Here is a 20,173-nt window from a genome sequence, read left to right on the forward strand (position 1 = left end):
AGCTTCACTTTCCTCTGATAAAGTGATGTGTTTTATATCATGCAGTGCTCTGGTGATAATGAGATAACTAATGCCTAGAGAATTAAAGAGGATGTTTATTGAGAGCTGTCATATTCAAGACAGTGTTTTGGTTTTCATTACTTAAAATATTTTTTTTATTTTTTTATTTTTATTTTTATTTTTTAACATTTATTTTTAAAATTTTTTTAAAGATTTATTTGTTCATTCAGAGAGAGCGAGAGAGAGGCACAAACACAGGCAGAGGGAGAAGCGGGCTCCACGCAGGACGCCCAATGTGGGACTCGATCCCGGGTCTCCAGGATCACACCCTGGGCCGCAGGCGGCACTAAACCACTGCGCCACCAGGGCTGCCCTAAAACATTTTTTTTTAATCTTTTAAAAATTTGTTTTAAGTTGTAGTAAAATACACATAACATAAAATTTATCATTGTAACCATTTTTAAGAGTACAGTTCACTGGCATGTAGTACATTCACAGTTTTGTGCAACCATTACCACCATCCATTTTCAGAACTCTTTGTATCTTGCAAACCTGAAATACCCTACCCTTTGAACAGTTTTTCTCCATTCCCCCCCCACTGCCTCCCAGCCCCAGGAAACTACCATTCTACTTTAGATTTTTATGAATATGACTACTTTAGATACTTCATATAGCTTGAATCATACAGCATTTGTCTTTTTGTTACTCACTTATTTCACTGACAATGACTTAACGTCATTGTCTTGGGAAAAACCGAGTCTTCCCCTTGTGTTTTTCATTTACTCTCACACTACTATCATATTTGCAATACTTTTGACACTACATGTGTGTGGGTTTTCCCATACCAAGCAATGCTCTGTGACACCAGCTGGGTATTCTACAATTTAATTCAATTCTGACACTACTTGGAAATAGTGTCAGACCTACAAGTTAAGAGCTTGATCCCACAAGAGTGCTCCCATCCCACCTCAGATACCAGTCACAAGTCCCAACTGTCACCTGTGCTTGTGATCAACTGGCTATAAATCTGAGGTTCCCACAGCTATCCCGTCAGGTTCGATTGCTTCATGCTAGAGCTGCTAAGAGAATTCTTATATTATTTATCAGTTTATTAAAGGATATGATAAAGAACACCATTGAACAGTTAGGTGAGGAGAAACATAGGATGAGGTCTGGGAGGGTCTCCAGAGCAGGAGCCTCTGTCCTTGTGGAGTTTCTGTGTGTAGTATGTAGATGTGTTCAGCAACCTGAAAGTGCTCTGAACCTGTTGGAATTTTTTGGAAGCTTCCTCATGTAGGTATAACTTACTAAGTCTGTTTTTAGCTCTTTTCCTCTCTCTAGAGAATAGAGGGTGGGGTGGAAAATTGCAAGCTTCTAATTATGGCTTAGTCTTTCTGGTGACCAGCTCCTCCAGGAGCCCACCCAGAGTTGCCTCATTAGTACAAAAGACACTCCTATCAATCCAGGAAATTACAAGGGTTTCAGGAGCTCTGTGCCAGGAACTGGGGGCAGAGACCAATATGTATAGTTTTTGTTTTCCCACAGTCATCTAGGGTCATTCATGTTGTGGCATGTGTCAAAATTTCTTTTTTAAGCCTGAATAATATTTCATTGTATGTATATATCACATGTTGTTTATCTGTTCTTTTATTGGTGTGACACTTCAATTACTTCTGTCTACCTTTTAGATTTTGTGAACAATGCTCCTGTAAACACAGGTGTACAAATCTCTTTAACGAAAACAGTGTTTTAAACTTATTACATATATAGTTCTTTTACATCCTTGTGAGATAGCTTCTGTTACATCCATTTTCAGATAAGGAAACTAATGCAGAGAACATAAATAATTTACTTGTCTAGATTTATGCTGTTTTATATTAAATAATTTTAACTTTTGTGTCTAGTCAGATTAAATCTAAACCCTGTTAGTAAGATGTCTGACTCTCCTAAAATTTTCCATGTAGCAGTTCATAGGGAACCAGTTTTAAACCCTTTTAATTGTTATAAATGCAGTTACTTCAAAATCACAGACCCTATTTAACGTAGTATATAATAATTTTTATTTCCTTTAGCCTTTCAAAAATTGTATGATTATGTAAGCTTTGGAGTCTCAAAATATCAATTTCCTAACTAAACTTCTCGACATTTTAAAATATCTTCTATTTTTTGGTAGACTTATATTTCTGAACTAACAAAAGACCTGGTGGTTTTTTTAGATTGCACTTTTTCCCTCTGTGACCTATGAATTTGGCTGTTTATCTTGATTTTCTAAATCAAAACAAATTTATTTATTTATTTATTTATTTATTTATTTATTTATTTATTTTTTATTTTTTATTTTTTATTTATTTATGATAGTCACACACAGAGAGAGAGAGAGAGGCAGAGACATATGCAGAGAGAGAAGCAGGCTCCATGCACCAGGAGCCCGACGTGGGATTCGATCCCGGGTCTCCAGGATGGCGCCCTGGGCTAAAGGCAGGCGCCAAACCGCTGCACCACCCAGGGATCCCAATTAAAACAAATTTAAATGTCTTAATTGTCATATTGTTATATTTAGTGTTAAATTCCATTTTTTTTTTCCCTAGTGGAAAAGAAGCCTAAGAAATAAGGTCCTCTCTCTAGACCATAAAAGTAGAAAAGGTGTCCGTGGGCATCCTGTCACTTCTAAGACATCACCAGAAAGGTAAGATATATGTGTGTATGACATAGGATGGACTTACACTGTGTATAAATAATGTGAGTATGGGTGATTCACCTAGCCTCTTTGGGTCTCAGTTACTGTACTTCTGAAATACAAAGACTGAATTCAAGATTCAATTCTAAGGTTTTTTTCCAAGCTTGAACTTTCTGTGATTCTAAGTCATCTTAACTCCTTGTTCTTGTGCATTTGGAATGTCTTGATAAACTTTGATAAAACAAGAGTGTTTATATATATATATATCTATATTTATGTATATATACTTATATATATGCTTATAAATATAGATATATATATGCTGGTTATAATGCTTGATTCATCATTTGTGTCTGCTATACAAAAGGTACTAAATTTAGCAACTGTGGAACTGTAGTCATAGTATTAGTAAATTATGGTTATAGTGGGATTAAATGTCTGGGGGATTGAAATTACAATTATTGGAAGGAATTTAGAGCATTCCAGGATTAGACATCTGTAAATGATTAAAAAGTTGTTATTGTACAAAAGGGTATTGAATTTTCTTTTTGGTGAACAGTAAATGAATGAAAAAATGAGGTTAGCAAAGTGGAACTGATTTATGTATGTTGACATTATATGCTGTGACCTTGTTTAAGTCTTATTAGTTCTAGAAATTCTTAATAGATTGGAGTTTTATTCATAAAGTCAGTTTTACTTTCTTCTTTCCAGCTAGATGCCTGTAATTTTCGTTTTTTGCTTAATTGTCCTGGCTAGAACATCTAGTACGATATGGAATAGAAGTGGTGAGAACGGACATCTTTTTTTCCCCCACTTTCACAGGGAAAGCAGTTAATATTTTACCATTAAGTATCATGTTAGGTAGGTTTTTCATAGATGCTTTTCTGTGGTTTAAATGTTTGTGTCCCCTCAAAATATTTATGTTGAAATTCTCATGCTCAGCGTGATGGCATTTGAAAGTGGGGTCCTAAGGAGATTGTTTAAGTCATGAATGGGATTACTGCCTAAATAAGACACCTCACAGTTTTTCTAGTTTCTTCCACCATATGAGGACACAAGGAGAAGTTAGCAATCTGCAGTCTAGAATTGGGCCTTCACCACAACCTGACAATGCTGCCTGGCACCCTAATCTTGGACTTAGGAGCCTCTTGAACCATGAGAAATGAATGTTTGTTGTTTATAAGCCACTTACTTTATGGTATTTTGGATAATAACCCAAATAGACTAAGACATGTCCCTTTTCACGATGAGGAAGTTCCTTTCTATTCCTAATTTGTTGGAGGCTTTTTATTGTGAATGGGTGTTGGATTTTGCCCAATGCCTTTTCTACATTCGTATCATGTAATTTGTGTACTTTACTAATAACATAGTGTGTTATGTAATTTGATTTTTTAATGTAATTTGATTTTTTAAAAGATTTTATTTATTCATGAGAGACAGAGAGAGAGAGAGAGAGAGAGAGGCAGAGACACAGGCAGAGGGAGAAGCAGGCTCCATGCAGGGAACCTGATGTGGGACTTGATCTGGCACTCCAGGATCATACCCTGGGCTGAAGGTGGTGCTAAACTGCTGAGCTACCCGGGCTGCCCCGTAATTTGATTTTTAAATCTTAAACCAACTTTGCATTCCTGGGATAAATCCCCCTTGATTGGGCAGCCTGGGTGGCTCGGTGGTTTGGCGCCTGCCTTCGGCCCAGGGCGTGATCCTGGAGACCCGGGATTGAGTACCACGCCGGGCTCCCTGCATGGAGCCTGCTTCTCTCTTTGCCTGTATCTTTGCCTCTCTCTCCCTGTGTATCTCATGAATAAATAAAATCTTTAAAAAAATAAATAAATCCCCCTTGATTTATGATCCCATTCATATGTTGCTAGGATTTGTTGAGGATGTTTACATTTGTATTAAGAAGAAAAATTTGGGGATCCCTGGGTGGCGCGGCGGTTTGGCGCCTGCCTTTGGCCCGGGGTGCGGTCCTGGAGGCCTGGGATCAGGTCCCGCGTCGGGCTCCCGGTGCATGGAGCCTGCTTCTCCCTCTGCCTGTGTCTCTGCCTCTCTCTCTCTCTCTGTGTGTGACTATCATAAATAAATAAAAATTAAAAAAAAAAAAGAAGAAAAATTTGGGGATCCCTGGGTGGCGCGGCGGTTTGGCGCCTGCCTTTGGCCCAGGGCACGATCCTGGAGACCCGGCATCGAATCCCACATTGGGCTCCCAGTGCATGGAGCCTGCTTCTCCCTCCGCCTATGTCTCTGCCTCTCTCTCTCTCTCTCTCTCTCTCTCTCTCTCTCTCTGTGACTATCATAAAATAAATAAATAAAAATTAAAAAAAAATTTGTCTTGTTTTCTTATGTTGTCTTTGTCTGGCTTTGGAATCAGGTTGGTACTGGCCTTGAAGAATGAATTGGAAAATATTCTTTCTTCCTTTGTTTTTCTGGAAGAATTTTGGAGGTTCAATATTAATTTTTCTTTAAATGTTTTGTTTTGTTTTTAAAATTGTATTTTCAATTAATCTGTATGCTCAGTGTGGGGCTTAAACAGCCCTGAGATCCAGAGTCACGTGTTCTACCATCTGATCCAGGCAGGCGCCCAGTGTTTCTTTGAATGTTTGATGAAATGCACCAGTGAATCATCTGGTTATTGACATTTTGCGTATGCGGACGCGCGCGCGCGCGTGTGTGTGTGTGTCTGGAGTTTTCACATTACAAATGTAAATTTTTATTTGTTATAGTTCAATTTAGATTTTCTATTTTTTTATGAGCCAGTTTTGGTAGCTTGTTTCTAGGAATTTGTGCATTTTATAAGTTACCTAATTTGTTTGCACACATTTGTTCAAAGTATTCTCTTAGAATCTTTTTAATTTCTGTAATAATGTTAGTGATCTCCTTTTCATTCCTGATTTACTAATTTGCATCTTCTCTTTTTCTGTTCAGTTTCCCTAAAGATTTGTTAATTTTGTTGTTCTTTTCGAAGAACCAACTTTTGATTTCATCAGTTCTCTCTGTTCGTTTCCTGTATTCTATTTCATTTATTGCCACTATAATCTTTTTTCCTTTTCTTGTTTTGGAAATAGTTTGTGCTGCTTTTTCTAAATCTTAAGATATATAATGGGGTTACTGATCCGAAGTCTGCCTTCTTTTCTAACATAGACATTTATAGTTTTAAATTTCCCGAGCACTGCTTTAGTTATATCTCATAAATTTTGGTATGTTGTGATGTTCTTTTCATTAATCTCAAAAGTATTTTCTAATTGGTAAGATTTTTTTGACCCAGTTGTTATGAAAGTGTGTATAATTTAATTTCTGCATATTTTAAAATTTCAAATATTTCCTTCTGCTAATTTCTTATTGAGATATAATTGACATTGTATTAGTTTCAGGTGTATAATGTAAATGATTTAGTATTTGTATATATTGAGAAATGATCACCACAGTAAATCTAGTTAGTCCATCATCATGCGTAGATATACATTTTTTTTCTTGTGAGAACTTTTAAGATTTACTCTCTCAGCCATTTTGAAATCTACAGTATAGTGTTATTAATATCGTCACCGTGTGCTGTATAGTACATTCCCATGACTTATTTATCTGTTAATTTTTTTTATCTGTTTTTAATTGAATTTCATTGTGGTCTGAGAACATTTTGTATTATTTCTTTTCTTGTAAAATTTTTAAGAAAGATCTTATTTATTTGAGAAAGAGGAAGCATGAGCAGGGGGAGGGGCAGAGGGAGAAGCAGACTCCCTACTGAGCAGGGACCTGACATGGAACCTGATCCCAGGACCCCAGGACCATGACCTGAGCCAAAGGCAGATGCTTAACTGTCTGAGCCACCCAGCCACCCTCTCTTTCTTGTAAATTTGTTGAGGTTTATTTTATGGTCTCACATATGATCTTTCTTGCAGAATGTTTTGTGCATTTGAGAAGAAATGAGTATTCTGTTCCTGTTTGGTGGAGTGTTCTATAGAGGGCTGTTGGATTGAATTGGTTGATACTGTTATTCAAGGCTCCTGTTATCTTTGCTGATGTTCATTCTAGTATTTCTATCCATTATCAAGACAGTGTTTTGAAGTATCAAACTATTAGTGTTGAATATCTCCCTTCTGTTTTGTCAGTTTTTGCTTAATGTATTTTGTTGTCCTGTTACTAAGTATATGGATATTTGTAACTGGTATATCTTTCTGATGAATTAACCCTTTTATCAATGAAATGCCCCTCATTGTCTTTTTGTTTGTTTTAATATTTATTGTGTCTGATATTGATATAGCTACTCCATTTGTCTTAAGGTTCCTGTTTGCATGGTATACCTTTTTTTAAATCTTTTTACTTTGAACTTATTTATTTCTTTCATTCCAAATTGTCTCTTGTTGAGAGCATTTAGTTGCATCTTGTCCTAGCAGTTTGAAATGTTATAATGAAATGTCATAGACTGGGTGGCTTATAAACAACAAATATTTATTTTTCATAATTCTAGTGGCTGGGAAGTCCAGTATCATGGCACCAGAAGGTTCATGGTCTGTGAGGGCTTCTTGGTTCGTACAGCTGGCCATGTTTTCATTGTGTTCTCAAAGGGCAGAAGGAGTCTCTCTTAAGCCTCCTTTATAAGAGTACTAATCCTATTTATGAGTGTTTCCCTCTCATGATCTAATAATCGCTTCCCAAAGGCCTCTCTCCTAATATCATCACTTTGGGGGGTTAGGATTTCAACATATGAATATTTAAGGGAAACAAACATTCAGAACATAGATCTTGATTTATCATGTATTCTGGAATATCTGCCTTTTACTAGATTGCTTAATCCATTCATATTTCATGTGAAAATGTCAGTAGGGCCATGCCTCCTCTGAAGGCATCAGAGAAGGATCTGGTCCATGTCTCTCTCTTCCCTTCAGGCATTCCTTGGTTTTGGATGTATCACTGCAATCTTACATGTTTATATGTTCTCTCTCTATGTCTTCATGTTGTCTTTCTTCTGTGTGTTTCTGTTTCTGTGTTCAATTTGCAGTTTTTATTTTTATTTATTTATTTTTCAGTTTGCAGTTTTTATTTTTATTTTTTATTTTTTTATTTTTTTATTTTTTAGTTTTTTTTTTAGTTTGCAGTTTTTATTTTTTTTTTTTAAAAACAGAAGAACTTTTTTTTTTTAATTTTTATTTATTTATGATAGTCACAGAGAGACAGAGAGGCAGAGACATAGGCAGATGGAGAAGCAGGCTCCATGCACCGGGAGCCCAACATGGGATTCGATCCTGGGTCTCCAGGATCACGCCCTGGGCCAAAGGCAGGCGCTAAACCGCTGCGCCACCCAGGGATCCCTAGTTTGCAGTTTTTATAAGGACTCCAATCACAATGTATTATGGCCTAACCTATTGACCTCATTTAAACTTGATTATCTCTGTAAAGACAGTATTTCCAAATAAAGTAACATTCTGAGATACTGGGGTTAGGAGTTTAGAATATCTTTTTCTAGGGCACAATTCAACCCCCAAAAAATAAGTTGAGCATGGGAGAGGAATTGAGCTGCTTTTGGGAACAGTAATTTCGTTTCTTAAGGAAATGAATTACCAATCTGTCAATTTCCCTTTCCTCTTTATTGCTTCTTAAAAATTCAGTCCTTCCTCAGTTATATGTAAATAAAACAAATAACTATTTTATATTGCCTTTTTTGTGTGTGTGTGTGTGCTGCTTCTGATTATAGGACTATACAGGTTTTCTATTTCTTCTTTTTTTTTTAAATTTTATTTATTTATTCATAGAGACACAGAGAGAGAATGAGAGGCAAAGACACAGGCAGGGGGAGAAGCAGGCTCCATGCAGAGAGCCTGACGTGGGACTCGATCCAGGGTCTACAGGATCACGCCCTGGGCTGCAGGCGGCACTAAACCGCTGCACCACTGGGGCTGCCCTCTATTTCTTCTTTTTAAAAAATCAACTTTATTGGTATATCATTTACTAGAAGAATATGTGTCAATTTTAAGTATAAACTTTTATAATTTTTAAAGATGTATTGCTTTTTTATTGTAAAATTCACAAAACACAAAATTTACCATCTTAACCATTGAAAAATGTTTTTAAATTTATTTGAGAAAAGAGAAAAGAAAAAGAAAGAGAGCGCTTGGTGGGGAGGGGCATAGGGAGAGAGGGAGAGAGTCTTAAGCAGGTCTGTGCTCAAAATGCAACCTCACATGGAACTCATCTTATGCCTCTGAGATAGACCTGAACCGAAACCCAGAGAATCGGCTTCTTAACAAGCTATGTCCCCTAAAGCCCCCTATCTTAACCCTTGCTGGAGAGGGAGGGCCAGAGGGGAGGAATTCACGGGCACAAGTGGCTCAGTCCCACCTCTGCTAGCTGCAGAGTATAAAGACCATGGTTTCAAATCTTTTAAAAAAGGGGTGGAGTGGGGGAGAGGGATGAATTTGGCAGCTCTTGTACCCTTGCCCTTGCTGCCATGTTTCCATGGAAATGAGGGAGGGGCAGGATGTAGCTCACTTTGACTATCTGGGAGGATGGCAGGGCAGCATTTAGTAAACACATCGCCTTCCACTCCTACCCAACACATACAACTATCCCCAGTCGACCCCAAGCATTTTTAAATGTATGGTTTAGTGGTTTTAAATACATTTATTTATTCATTTATTTATTTTGATTTTACTTAGAGTAAGAGAGCACAAGCAAAAGGAACAGCACAGGGAGAGGGAGAAGCAGGCTCCTCACTGAGCAGAAAGCCCAGTGCAGGGCTCAATCCTAGGACCTTGGGATCATGACCTGAGCTGAAGACGGATGCTTAATCGATTAGGGCACCCAGGCACCCTTTAAATACATTTATAATGTTGTACTAACATCATCACCATGTATGTCTACAACTCTTGTCATCTTGTACTACTTAAATGGTATACCCATTAAACAATGAGTACCAGTTTCTCCCTTATCCCAGCACCTAGCAACCACCTTTCTACTTTCCATGAATTTGACTACTTTACCTCATGTAAGTGGAATCATTCATTATTTTTTTGTGGTTGGCTTATTTTACTTGGCATAATGTTCCTAAGTTCATTCATGTTGCAACCTATCAGAATTATTTCCCTTTTAGGCTGAGTAATATTCCATGTACACACACACACACACACACACACACACACACTGTTTTGCTTAGGCATTCCTGGTTATTTTTGTCATGAAAAGATACTGAATTTTGCCAAATTTTTTTGCATCAGTTGGGATGATCATATTTTGTTTCCTATTCATTCTGTTACTGTAGTCTTTATATTGACCAATTTTTGTATATTGAACCATTCTTGAATTACAGGAATAAATCTTGCTTAGTCATGGTGTGTAATAGTTTTAATTTGCACCAAAATTTGGTATGTTCATATTTTGCTGAGTTTCAAATCAACATAAGAGATAATGGTCTTTAGTTTTCTTTTCTTGTAGTGTCTTTAGCTGGCTTCAGTATCAGGGTAATGCTGGCCTGATAGAATAAGTTAGAAATTGTTCTTTTTGCTTCCATTTTTGGGAAAAGTTTGAGAATGATTGCTGTTATTTCTTCATAAAATTTTGGAATTCACAAGTAAAACCATCTGACCAGGGCTTTCTTTTTGGGAGGCTTTTTGATTATTGATTCAATCTTTTTTACTAATTTTAAGTAAAGTCAGATTTTGTTTCTTTGTGATTCAATCAAAATTTTTTGTTTTTGAAAATTTATCCATTTCATTTAGATTATCCTGTTGGTTGACATACAGTTCATAGTATCAATTATAATCCTTTTTTATTTTTGTGGAATCATTAGTAATGTCCCTACTTTCATTTCTGATTTTAGTAATTTGTATCTTCTCTTTTTTCTTCACTCATCTAGCTAAAGTTTGCATGTTTGTTGATTTTTTTTTTAAAGAACAAATTTCTGGTTTCACTAATCTCTTATTTTTCTATTCTGTATGTCATTTGCTCTGCTCTTTATTATTTCTTTTTTCTGTTAGTTTGAATTTAGTTTTTTCTTCTTCTAGTTCCTTAAATTGTAAAGGCAGGTTGTTGATTTGGCCTTAATTTTTTATAAGGTAAGCATTTATAGTAAAAAAAAATACCTCTTATTGGGGATCCCTGGGTGGCTCAATGGTTTAGTGCCTGCTTTTGGCCCAGGGTGTGATCCTGGAGACTCGGGATCGAGTCCCATGTTGGGCTCCCTGCATAGAGCCTCTTCTCCCTCTGCCTGTGTCTCTGCCTCTTACTCTGTCTGTATCATGAATAAATAAATAAAATCTTTTAAAAAAATACCTCTTATTAATAGAGCTTTGGTTGTGTTTTGCAAATTTTTTTTAAGATTTTATTTTATTTATTTATTCATGAGAGATGCACACAGAGAGAGAGGCTGAGACACAGGCAGAGAGAGAAGCAGGCTCCGTGCAGGGAGCCCGACGTGGAGCTTGATCCCGGGTCTCCAGGATCACACCCTGGGCCAAAGGCAGTGCTAAACTGCTGAGCCACCTGGGCTACCCATGTTTTGCAAATTTTTGTATGTTGTTTTTGTTTTCATTCATCTTAAATATTTTCTAATTTCTCATGTGATTTCTTCTTTGAACCATTGGTTATTTAAGAGTGAGGAATTTAATTTCTACAAATTTTTGTGTTTTCCAGTTTTCCTTCTGTTTGTGATTTCTATTTTCATTCCATTGTGGTCAGAGAAGATACTTTGTGTGATATTGATCTTTCTGAATCTGTTGAGATTTAATTTGTCCCCCACAATGTGGTCTGTCTTGAACAATGTCCTATGTGCACTTCAGAAGAATGTGTACTCTTTTGTTGTTAGGTGGCTTGTTTTGTGTATGTCCATTACATCTAGTAGGTTTATTGTGTCTTTTAAGTCCTAATTTTTTGTCTTCTGTCATATTTTTCTATCCATTATTGAGAAAGGGACATCAAAGCCTTCCAACTCTTATTGTGGAACTGTCTATTTTTGTCTTTTGTGGAACTATTTTTGTCTTCTGTTAATTTATGCTTTATATATTTTGATGCTCTGTTATTAGATGTGTAAATGTTTTAATGGTTATATCTCTAGCTGTATTATACTTTGTATTAATAAATAATTATTTTCTTGTTTCTTACAATCTTTTTTGATTTAAAGTATATTTTGTCTGGTATTAAAATAGCCTTGCTCTTTTGGTAGTATTTGCATGGAATATCTTTTTCTTTCTTTTCATTTTTAATCTCTTTATGTCTTTGGATCTAATGTGAGTCTGGTGTAGACAGTATATAGTTAAATCATGCTTTTTAAAATTCATTCTTCCACTTTTTGTCTTTGGATTGCGGTATTTAATTCATTTACATTAATATTAACGAGGATCAATTTATGTCATTGTGCTATTTGTTTTCCATGTCTTACAGCTTTTTTTTGGTCCCAACTTTTCTTCATTTTTCTTTTTTTTGTTTTATTAATTTTTTGTAATAGTGAAATGCTTAAATTCTCTTCTCAATTCCTCTTGTATAGCTACTTTGTGGTTATAGCTACCATGAGGGTTATGTTTAACAATATAAAGTTATAGTGCTCTAATTTGAATCTCTCCCTGTTTAACTTGAATAATATGTAGAAACTGCTTCTTTACAGTTTTATCTCCCATCTCTTTCAATTCTTGATTTAAAAAAATGATATCTTTATATAGCTTATGTTCAAAAACTAAATATAACTAAAATAAATAGTTATTTTAAATGCACTTTCCTTATATTATGTAGAAAACAAAATTTGTGGTTATAAACCAAAGTTGGAGAATTAGTATCTTTTAGACTTTTTTTTTTAAAGCATATTGGTCTGTTAAATCATGTGGAAAACAGAAAGAATTTCAAACCAAAGTTAGGCAGTTGTTCATGTATTTACTGTTACTGATGAGATCTTTATTTCCTCATATGGTACTGAGTTACTGTTTCTCCTTATAGGATTCCCTGGAGCATTTCTTGCAGGGTAGGCCTTATGCTAGCAAACTAGCAGCTTTCATTTGTCTGGATGTGTCTTAATTTCTTTCTGCTCTTGAAGCTTGGTTTTGCTGCATATAGGATTTTTGGTTGATCAGTTTTTATTTTTTTTTGTATGTGATAAATCACTTTTCTCTGGCTGCTTTTTTTTTTAAGATTTTATTTATTAAAAAAAAAAGATTTTATTTTTCATGAGAGACACAGAGAGAGAGGCAGAGACACAGGCAAAGGAAGAAGCAGGCTCCATGCAGTGAGCCTGACGCGAGACCCGATCCCGGGTCTCCAGGATCACACCTTGAACCAAAGGCAGACACTCAACCACTGAGCCACTCAGGCATCCCTCTCTGGCCGCTTTTAAGAGTGTCTTTTAAGAATTTGATTATAGTGTATCTCAGAGTAATAAACAATAAAACAATAGACAATAAAAGTAAATTAAAAATAAAATAAATAACCAAAAATATATTTATTTGTAAATAAAATTTTCATTGAATTATTTTAATTTGAATATGCTCTTTGACTTTTTTGTATGTCCCTGACTAATACAGTGCCAGGCACAGATAATATTCTCAGCCATCCCACAGTATAGATACTGTTTTTCAAGGCATTTGATAGAACCTCTAAGTCTTAGTTGTTTCTCTGTGAAATTAGAGAAGTCATTAAAACATCCTTCCAAGTTTGCTGATTTTTCAGCCTGCTCAAATCTGTTTTTGAATCTCTCTAGTGAATATTTTTCTTTTCTTTTTTTTTTTTTTAATTTTATTTACTTATTCATGAGAGACCAGAGCGAGAGAGGGGGGCAGAGACACAGGCAGGAGAAGCAGGCTCCATGCAGGAAGCCTGACAGGAGACTCGATCCTGCGTCTCCAGGATCACACCCTGGGCTGAAGGTGGCGCTAAACTGCTGAGCCACCCGGGACTGCCCTCTAGTGAATATTTCATTTAATTATTGTACCTTTGGTTCCAGAATTTTTTATAGGCTATCAAATAAATAAATAGGTCAGAGAAAATAGAGGGAAAAATTTATGAAGAAAATATTAAAAGACCTCTCCAACAATTGAAAAATAAGTTTCCAGTTTGAAAAGGCTTAATGAATGTTAGCACTGTTTTGGGGAAAAAAGGAAAAAGAGAAACTTTAAGGCACATAATGAGATTTGAGAACATCAGGTGAGATTTCAGAACATCAGAGGTAAAGAAGAAATCCTAACAGCTTTTCAGAGACCAAAAAAAAAAAAAAAAGCACCTACAAGGATCAGGAATTATAATGGCATTGGTATTCTTAGCTGCTCTGGATGGTAAAAAATTATGAAGCAATGTCTTCAAAATTCAAAGAGAAAATTATTTCCCTTCTATTGTTCTGTACTCATCAAGTATAAGAATAGTTTCAGTACATTTTTAGACATAAAAGTTCTCAAAAAAAAAGCACCTGCTTTTTATAATAATAAACTTTCTTGGGAAGCCCTTTATGATATGCTTAACTAAAATCAGCATGTAAAAGGGAAGACTTTTTTTTTTTTCTTTTTTTGCAGAGGGCCAGGTAGTAAATAACTCAGGCTTTGTGGGCCACAGTCTCTGTCCCATATTCTCCTCTTAGAGATGATAGGTTACCTGATATTTTGGTTTTATTGAGAGGATTTCTGTGTATTTTGTTAATGATTATCAGTGAACCATAAGTGGAGAAGAAAGTAAAATGACTTATAAAAATTTAGGTAATTAACTCCTAGAAAAACAAAACATTGTTAAGAAAGGAAATGTAGCTGTAGTGGATATGTGGTTCAGCTTTGAAGAATATTTATGTAAGGACTAACCTTGTAGATTGAAACATAATTTCTGATGTAAGTATATTGGGAATTTATTGGATAGAAGGGGGCTTACTGAAAAAAAGATTGTAAAATGCTCATTCTATCAGTGGATTTTGTTTGAAAGAAAAAGAAATCTGTGTCAGTAATTAATGGGAAAAATAGAAAGTTCAAAAAATGTTTTCATTGGGGAGTAGAGAAGCATGGGGAAGTGGATTGTTTGAACAAGAATTCTGTAATAAGAATTTGTCATTCATATAAAGGAAATCAAATCAGTTATGTTAGGGGACTTAATGAAGGCCTTTTAGGCTAATTAAAATCTGAGATTTATTTCCTCAGTGATATATCTGGGATAACCTAGTACTTTCCTATATTGAAATTACGTAACATATTATCTATGTAGCACTTTTTGGGGAGAAAGAAAATAATAGTTACTGGTATAACTAAAGCAGCACCTGGATTACAAGGCAGTAAAAGCCAGACTTGAATGATCTTCTTTTACTTGTAATATTCAGGGAAGGCATGTAATTTTATAATTAAGAGGTGTAAATATTGGGCAGCCCGGGTGGCTCATTGGTTTCGCGCCGTCTTCAGTCCAGGCCGTGATCCTGGAGACCTGGGATCGAGTCCCACATCGGGCTCCCTGCATGGAGCCTGCTTCTCCCTCTGCCTGTCTCTCTCTCTCTGTCTCTCATGAGACAAGAAAAGTAAGAATGATAAGAGTGTCTTTTTTCTTTATAAAAAAAAAAAGACGTGTAAATACATTTTATTCCTACACAGATACTGCTGTGGTATCCTATGAAAGATAAGAGAACTTCCCCTGAGAGACAAAATGACCCACAGTTGAAAAATAAAGGAATAATTGCAAGAGTAGGAAAGGGACTATTGTAATAGGGAGAACACACTGACCATAATAAGATCTTCAAGTATCTCAATAGTCAGAAAAGGGCTTTTTTTATTAGGGAGAAGTAAACAAGTCTTGAAATACCTGGGTTTTGGGAAGTAGAATGAGCAACTATTGAGATAGCACAGTAGATAAAAAATGTTTTAGCTTGAGGTCACTCTCTTCTAGGCAGGGATTGTATGCTGGCTCAGGCTGAGAGGAGGTCAAAGTTCACATGCCTGGGCAGAGTTGACAAATGTAACCAGAGTTTGGTTAACAAGAATTATGTTCCTATAGATAGAGGGTGGAGACAGACAATTCAGTTATTGTGTATGAAGTTTAGGGGAGGAAAAAATTCCTGTAGCAACTTAGTTTTAGTGACTGAGTCTGCAAAGAAACTGAGAAAGGACAGATTAACCGGAGGGAAACATGTATATCACTTCCACATGTGGAAGAACTCAACGATTAAATCATAGAGGTGGTCAGGATTTGAGGTTTCTATAGTGTCTTAACAAAGATCAGTAGGACAAAGTAAAAGGGATTTAGGCTTTTAGGGGCTGCAAGCCCCTACATAAAATAAAATGGGAAGATAAAGGTTATTTGATAAGGTTTGTTATGTAGGTTGTTCTTGGTATCTATCTCCGGGCTGGTAAGAATCTAGAGTTGTCTCTTGGTGTTTAAGAGGTATGCTAGGCACCTTAATAAATTATGTCCTGTTTTTAGGCAAGTAGGGGGGATGGCAGAGAACTTTTCTTTATTATTTTTTTTTTCCAGTGCTCACCACAGTAAGTGTAGTGACCACACAATGTTATTACAATACTATTGACTGTGCTCTCTAGGCTGTTTTCTTCTCTGTGACTTACTTTATAACTGGAAGTGTGTACCTCTTAACCCCTTTTTATATATTTTACTTATCTTCCCACCCTCACCTCCCCTTTGGCAACTACCAATTCTTTGTATTTAAGAGTCTGTTTGGTGGTTTTGTTTTTTAGATTCAACATGTAAGTGAAATCATGCAGTAGTAGTCTTTGACTTATTTTATGTAGTATAGTACACTCTAGGTTCATTCATACTGTTGCAAATAGCAAGATCTCATTCTTTTCTATGGCTGAGTACTATTCCACTGCACATATATACCACATTTTCCTTATCCATTCATCTATCATTGGACACTTGGGTTGCTTTCATATCTTGGCTTTTGTGACTATTGCTGCAATAAACATAAGGGTGCATCTATCTTTTCAAATTAGTGTCTTTATTTTTTTGGGGGAAAATACCTAGCAGATAGAATTACTGGATCATATGGTAATTCTATTTATAATTTTTTGGAAGACTCTCCCTTCTGGTTTCCACAGTGGTTGTAGTAATATCCATTCTTTTTTTTTTTTTTTTTTTTAGTAATATCCATTCTTACCAACAATGCATGGGATTTCCCTCTTTACATCCTCACCAATGCTGTTATTTCTTGTCTTTTTGTTAATAGCCATTCTGACTGGTGTGAGGTCATTGTAGTTTCGATTTGCTTTTCTCTGAGTATTAGTGATGTTTATCTCTGCATGTGTCTGCCATCTGTATGACTTTTTAGGAAGAAATGTCTTTTTAGGTCCTCGGCTCATTTTTTTAAAAAAGTTATTTATTTGAGAGAGAAAGAAAGGGAACATGAGCAGGGGGGGTGGGCAGAGGGAGCAAGCAGAGGTCCCACCGAGTGGGAAATGGGATGGGGCTCAGTCCCAGATCCCTGAGATCATGACCTTAGCTGAAGTCAGGTGTCTGACTGAACCAACCAACTAAATGCCCTCTCTACTTTTTAATTGGATTATTTTTTGGTGTTGAGTTGTATAATATCCTTATGTATGTTGGATGTTAGACCCTTATCAGATATATCATTTGTAATTATCTTCCATTCAGTAAAAGGTTTTCTTTTTGCCTTTTATTTTGGTGTAGTCCCAATTGTTTATTTTTGCTTTTGTTTTCCTTACCTGAGGAGACATATCCTTAAATATGTTACTAAGGCCGATGTCCAAATTACTGCCTATGTTTTCTTGCAGTGGTTTTATGGTTTCAGGTCTCACATTAGATCTTTAATCCATTTTGAGTTTATTTTTGTGTGTGGTATAAGAAAGTGGTCCAATTTGCCCAGCACCATTAAGTGCAAAGTCTTTTTTCCCCATTGTGTATTCTTGTCTCCTTTGTCATAGATTTATTGACCATATGGGTAAGGGTTTGTTTCTGGGCTCTCTCTGATATTTCATTGATTTATGTGTCTGTTTTTGTGCTAAAACCATATTGTTTTGATTATTGTAGCATTGTAGTATATCATGAAATCTGAGATTAATGCTTCACCTGTGTTCTTTGTCTATTAGAGTTTTTTTTTTTTTTGTAGTTCTATACAAATTTTAGGACTATTTGTTCCAAATCTGTGAAAAATATTATTGGTTTTTTATAGGGTTGCAACGTATTTGTAGATTGTTTTAGGTAGTACGGACATTTTAACAATATTATTTCTTCTAATCTATGAGCATGATATATCTATTTGTGTCTTCAATTTCTTTCATCAATATTTTATAATTTTCAAAGTACAGGTCTTTCACCTCCTTGGTTAAGTTTATTTCTAGATATTTAATTCTTTTTGACATAATAAGCAATGGGATTGTTTTCTTAATTTCTCTTTTTGCTACTTTATTATTAGTGAATAGAAACACAATAGATTTCTGTGTGTTGATTTGTATCCTGCAACTTGACTGAATTTATCAGTTCTAATAGTTTTTTGTTGGAGTCTGTAGGGTTCTCTATATACAGTATCATGTCAGCTTCAAATAATGACAGTTTAACTTCTTCCTTATCAGTTTAGATGCCTTTTATTTCTTGTCTGATTGTTGTAGTGAGGACTTGGAGTTCTATGTTGAATAAAAGCACTGAAAGTGGGTATTCTTATTCCTAATTTTAGAGGAAAATCTTTTAGTTTTTCATCATTGAATATGATATCAGCTGTAGGTTTTTATATATGGTCTTTGATATATTGAGGTATGTTTTTCTATACCAGTTTTGTGAGAGTTTTTTATTACGAATGGATGTTATATTTGTCAAATGCTTTTTCTGCATCTCTTGAGGTGATCATATGGTTTTTATTTTATTTTAATTAATTTATTTTAAAAAAGATTTTATTTATTTATTCATGAGAGACAGAGAGAGAGAGAGAGGCAGAAACATAGGCAGAGGAAGAAGCAGGCTCCATGCAGGGAGCCGCTCAATGTGGGACTTGATCCCGGGTCTCCAGGATCAGGCCCTAGGCTGAAGGCAGTGCTAAACTGCTGGGCTACTGGGGCTGCCCAATCATATGGTTTTTAATTTCCTCTTATAATAATTGTAGAGGCCACTTTTAGATAACAGGCTTGAGCAATGGAGATTGACCCAGGCAAAAGGGCCCATAGTGACCCCAGGCCCCTGGCCCCTGGCCAAGTACAGACAGGCCCATCACTTGATCTATCTTAAAATATCTGTAAGCCCTAACTAGCTAATGGGTTATTTACAACCAGGCACAGATAACAAAAAAAGGGAAAATTCCATACATCCTCATACTTCCTCATTTTCTGGCTTTAAATATAGCCCTCTCCCACTGCAGACAGTCTCTGATTTGCTGTCCTGACCATTGCTCTCTTGCAGGGTATTTAGTAAACTTCTATCTCCTTTGCTCTGCCTCATGTGAATCCCTTCATTGCCTGTGCCACCAGTTTCCATGCAATGGGGTCACCCCACATCTGGGGGCTCCCATCCAGTTGGGAGAGACACCACAATAATGTGGTGTATCACATTGGTTTGCAATTATTGAACCTTCCTTGCATCCAGGGAATAAGTCCCCCTTGATTATAGTGAATGATCAAATATATTTTCAATACATAAATGTATTCATGTATTGAAATGTATTTTTTTTAAAAGATTTTATTTATTTACTCATGAGAGAGAGAGAGGGAGAGGCAGAGACACAGGCAGAGGGAGAAGCAGGCTCCATGCAGGGAGCCTGACATGGGACTCTATCCCAGGTCTCCAGGATCAGACCCCAGACCAAAGGTGGTGCTAAACTGCTGAGCTACCGGGGCTGCCCTGAAATGTATTTTAATGTATTGTCAAATGCAATTTGTTAATATTTTTGTTCATCAGAGATACTAGTCTGTATTTTTCTTTTTTCTTTTTTTTGTAATGTCTTTGTCTAGTTTTATCAGGGTAATACAGAAAGCTTTTCTTTTATCTGCTTCATCTTAGTTGTTGGTTAAAATAATCCTTATGCCAAAGGTTTACTCTATTTTTCAACATTGTTTGTTTTTAACAATTAAAGTAGGTGTAGCAGCAAAACAATAAATGAGACAGTTTAAGTCAGATCTCTAATAACTCCTAATAAAATAGATCATATTTATATTAGAATTATTATTTTAGAACTATCTCTATGGGTATCTTGATTTTGATGTCTTCTGAAAAGGTGTGTGGCCTGGAGTGATGGTCTGTCTGGGTTCTTTTCATCTGTCAGCATTGTTATGCAAGCAAGGTGAGCTACCGTTTTTAGCACCTTGGACAAAATGAAAGTGCAGGGTCCCTTGTTTAAAAAAATGAGAAAGTGCTATTGAATAAAGGTACTTATGAACTATTTTTACTCACAACACTTCTCACACCAAAATGCATGTGTCTTTTCCAGTACTATTTTCCAATTCTCTAGGCACTAACTGGGTGTAGTGCAATTCAGTACTGACACTCTACCTGGAGTTAGCATCAGATTCCACAATTTAAGGGCTTGGTCCTTATAAGACTGCATTCGTTTCATATGCCAACTGAAAGTCTCAGATTGTCAGTGGTATTTCTGACTGGCTGGCTATA

The 20,173-nt window shown here is 35.9% G+C and overlaps 1 protein-coding gene across 5 annotated transcripts in view; it reads left to right on the plus strand.

Moving 5' to 3' along the window:
• Positions 1-20,173, plus strand: part of SENP7 (SUMO specific peptidase 7) — a 149,229-nt gene that overhangs the window by 38,444 nt on the left and 90,612 nt on the right. For all 5 annotated transcript variants that reach the window (XM_055316092.1, XM_055316093.1, XM_055316094.1 and 2 more), the window contains exon 4: positions 2,589-2,686. In XM_055316092.1, coding sequence (XP_055172067.1) covers positions 2,589-2,686 — 98 coding nt within the window. The remainder of the gene's footprint in view (positions 1-2,588; positions 2,687-20,173) is intronic.

The sequence above is a fragment of the Nyctereutes procyonoides genome, unplaced genomic scaffold (genome assembly GCF_905146905.1).
Source record: "Nyctereutes procyonoides isolate TBG_1078 unplaced genomic scaffold, NYPRO_anot_genome, whole genome shotgun sequence".
Lineage (NCBI taxonomy): Eukaryota > Metazoa > Chordata > Mammalia > Carnivora > Canidae > Nyctereutes > Nyctereutes procyonoides.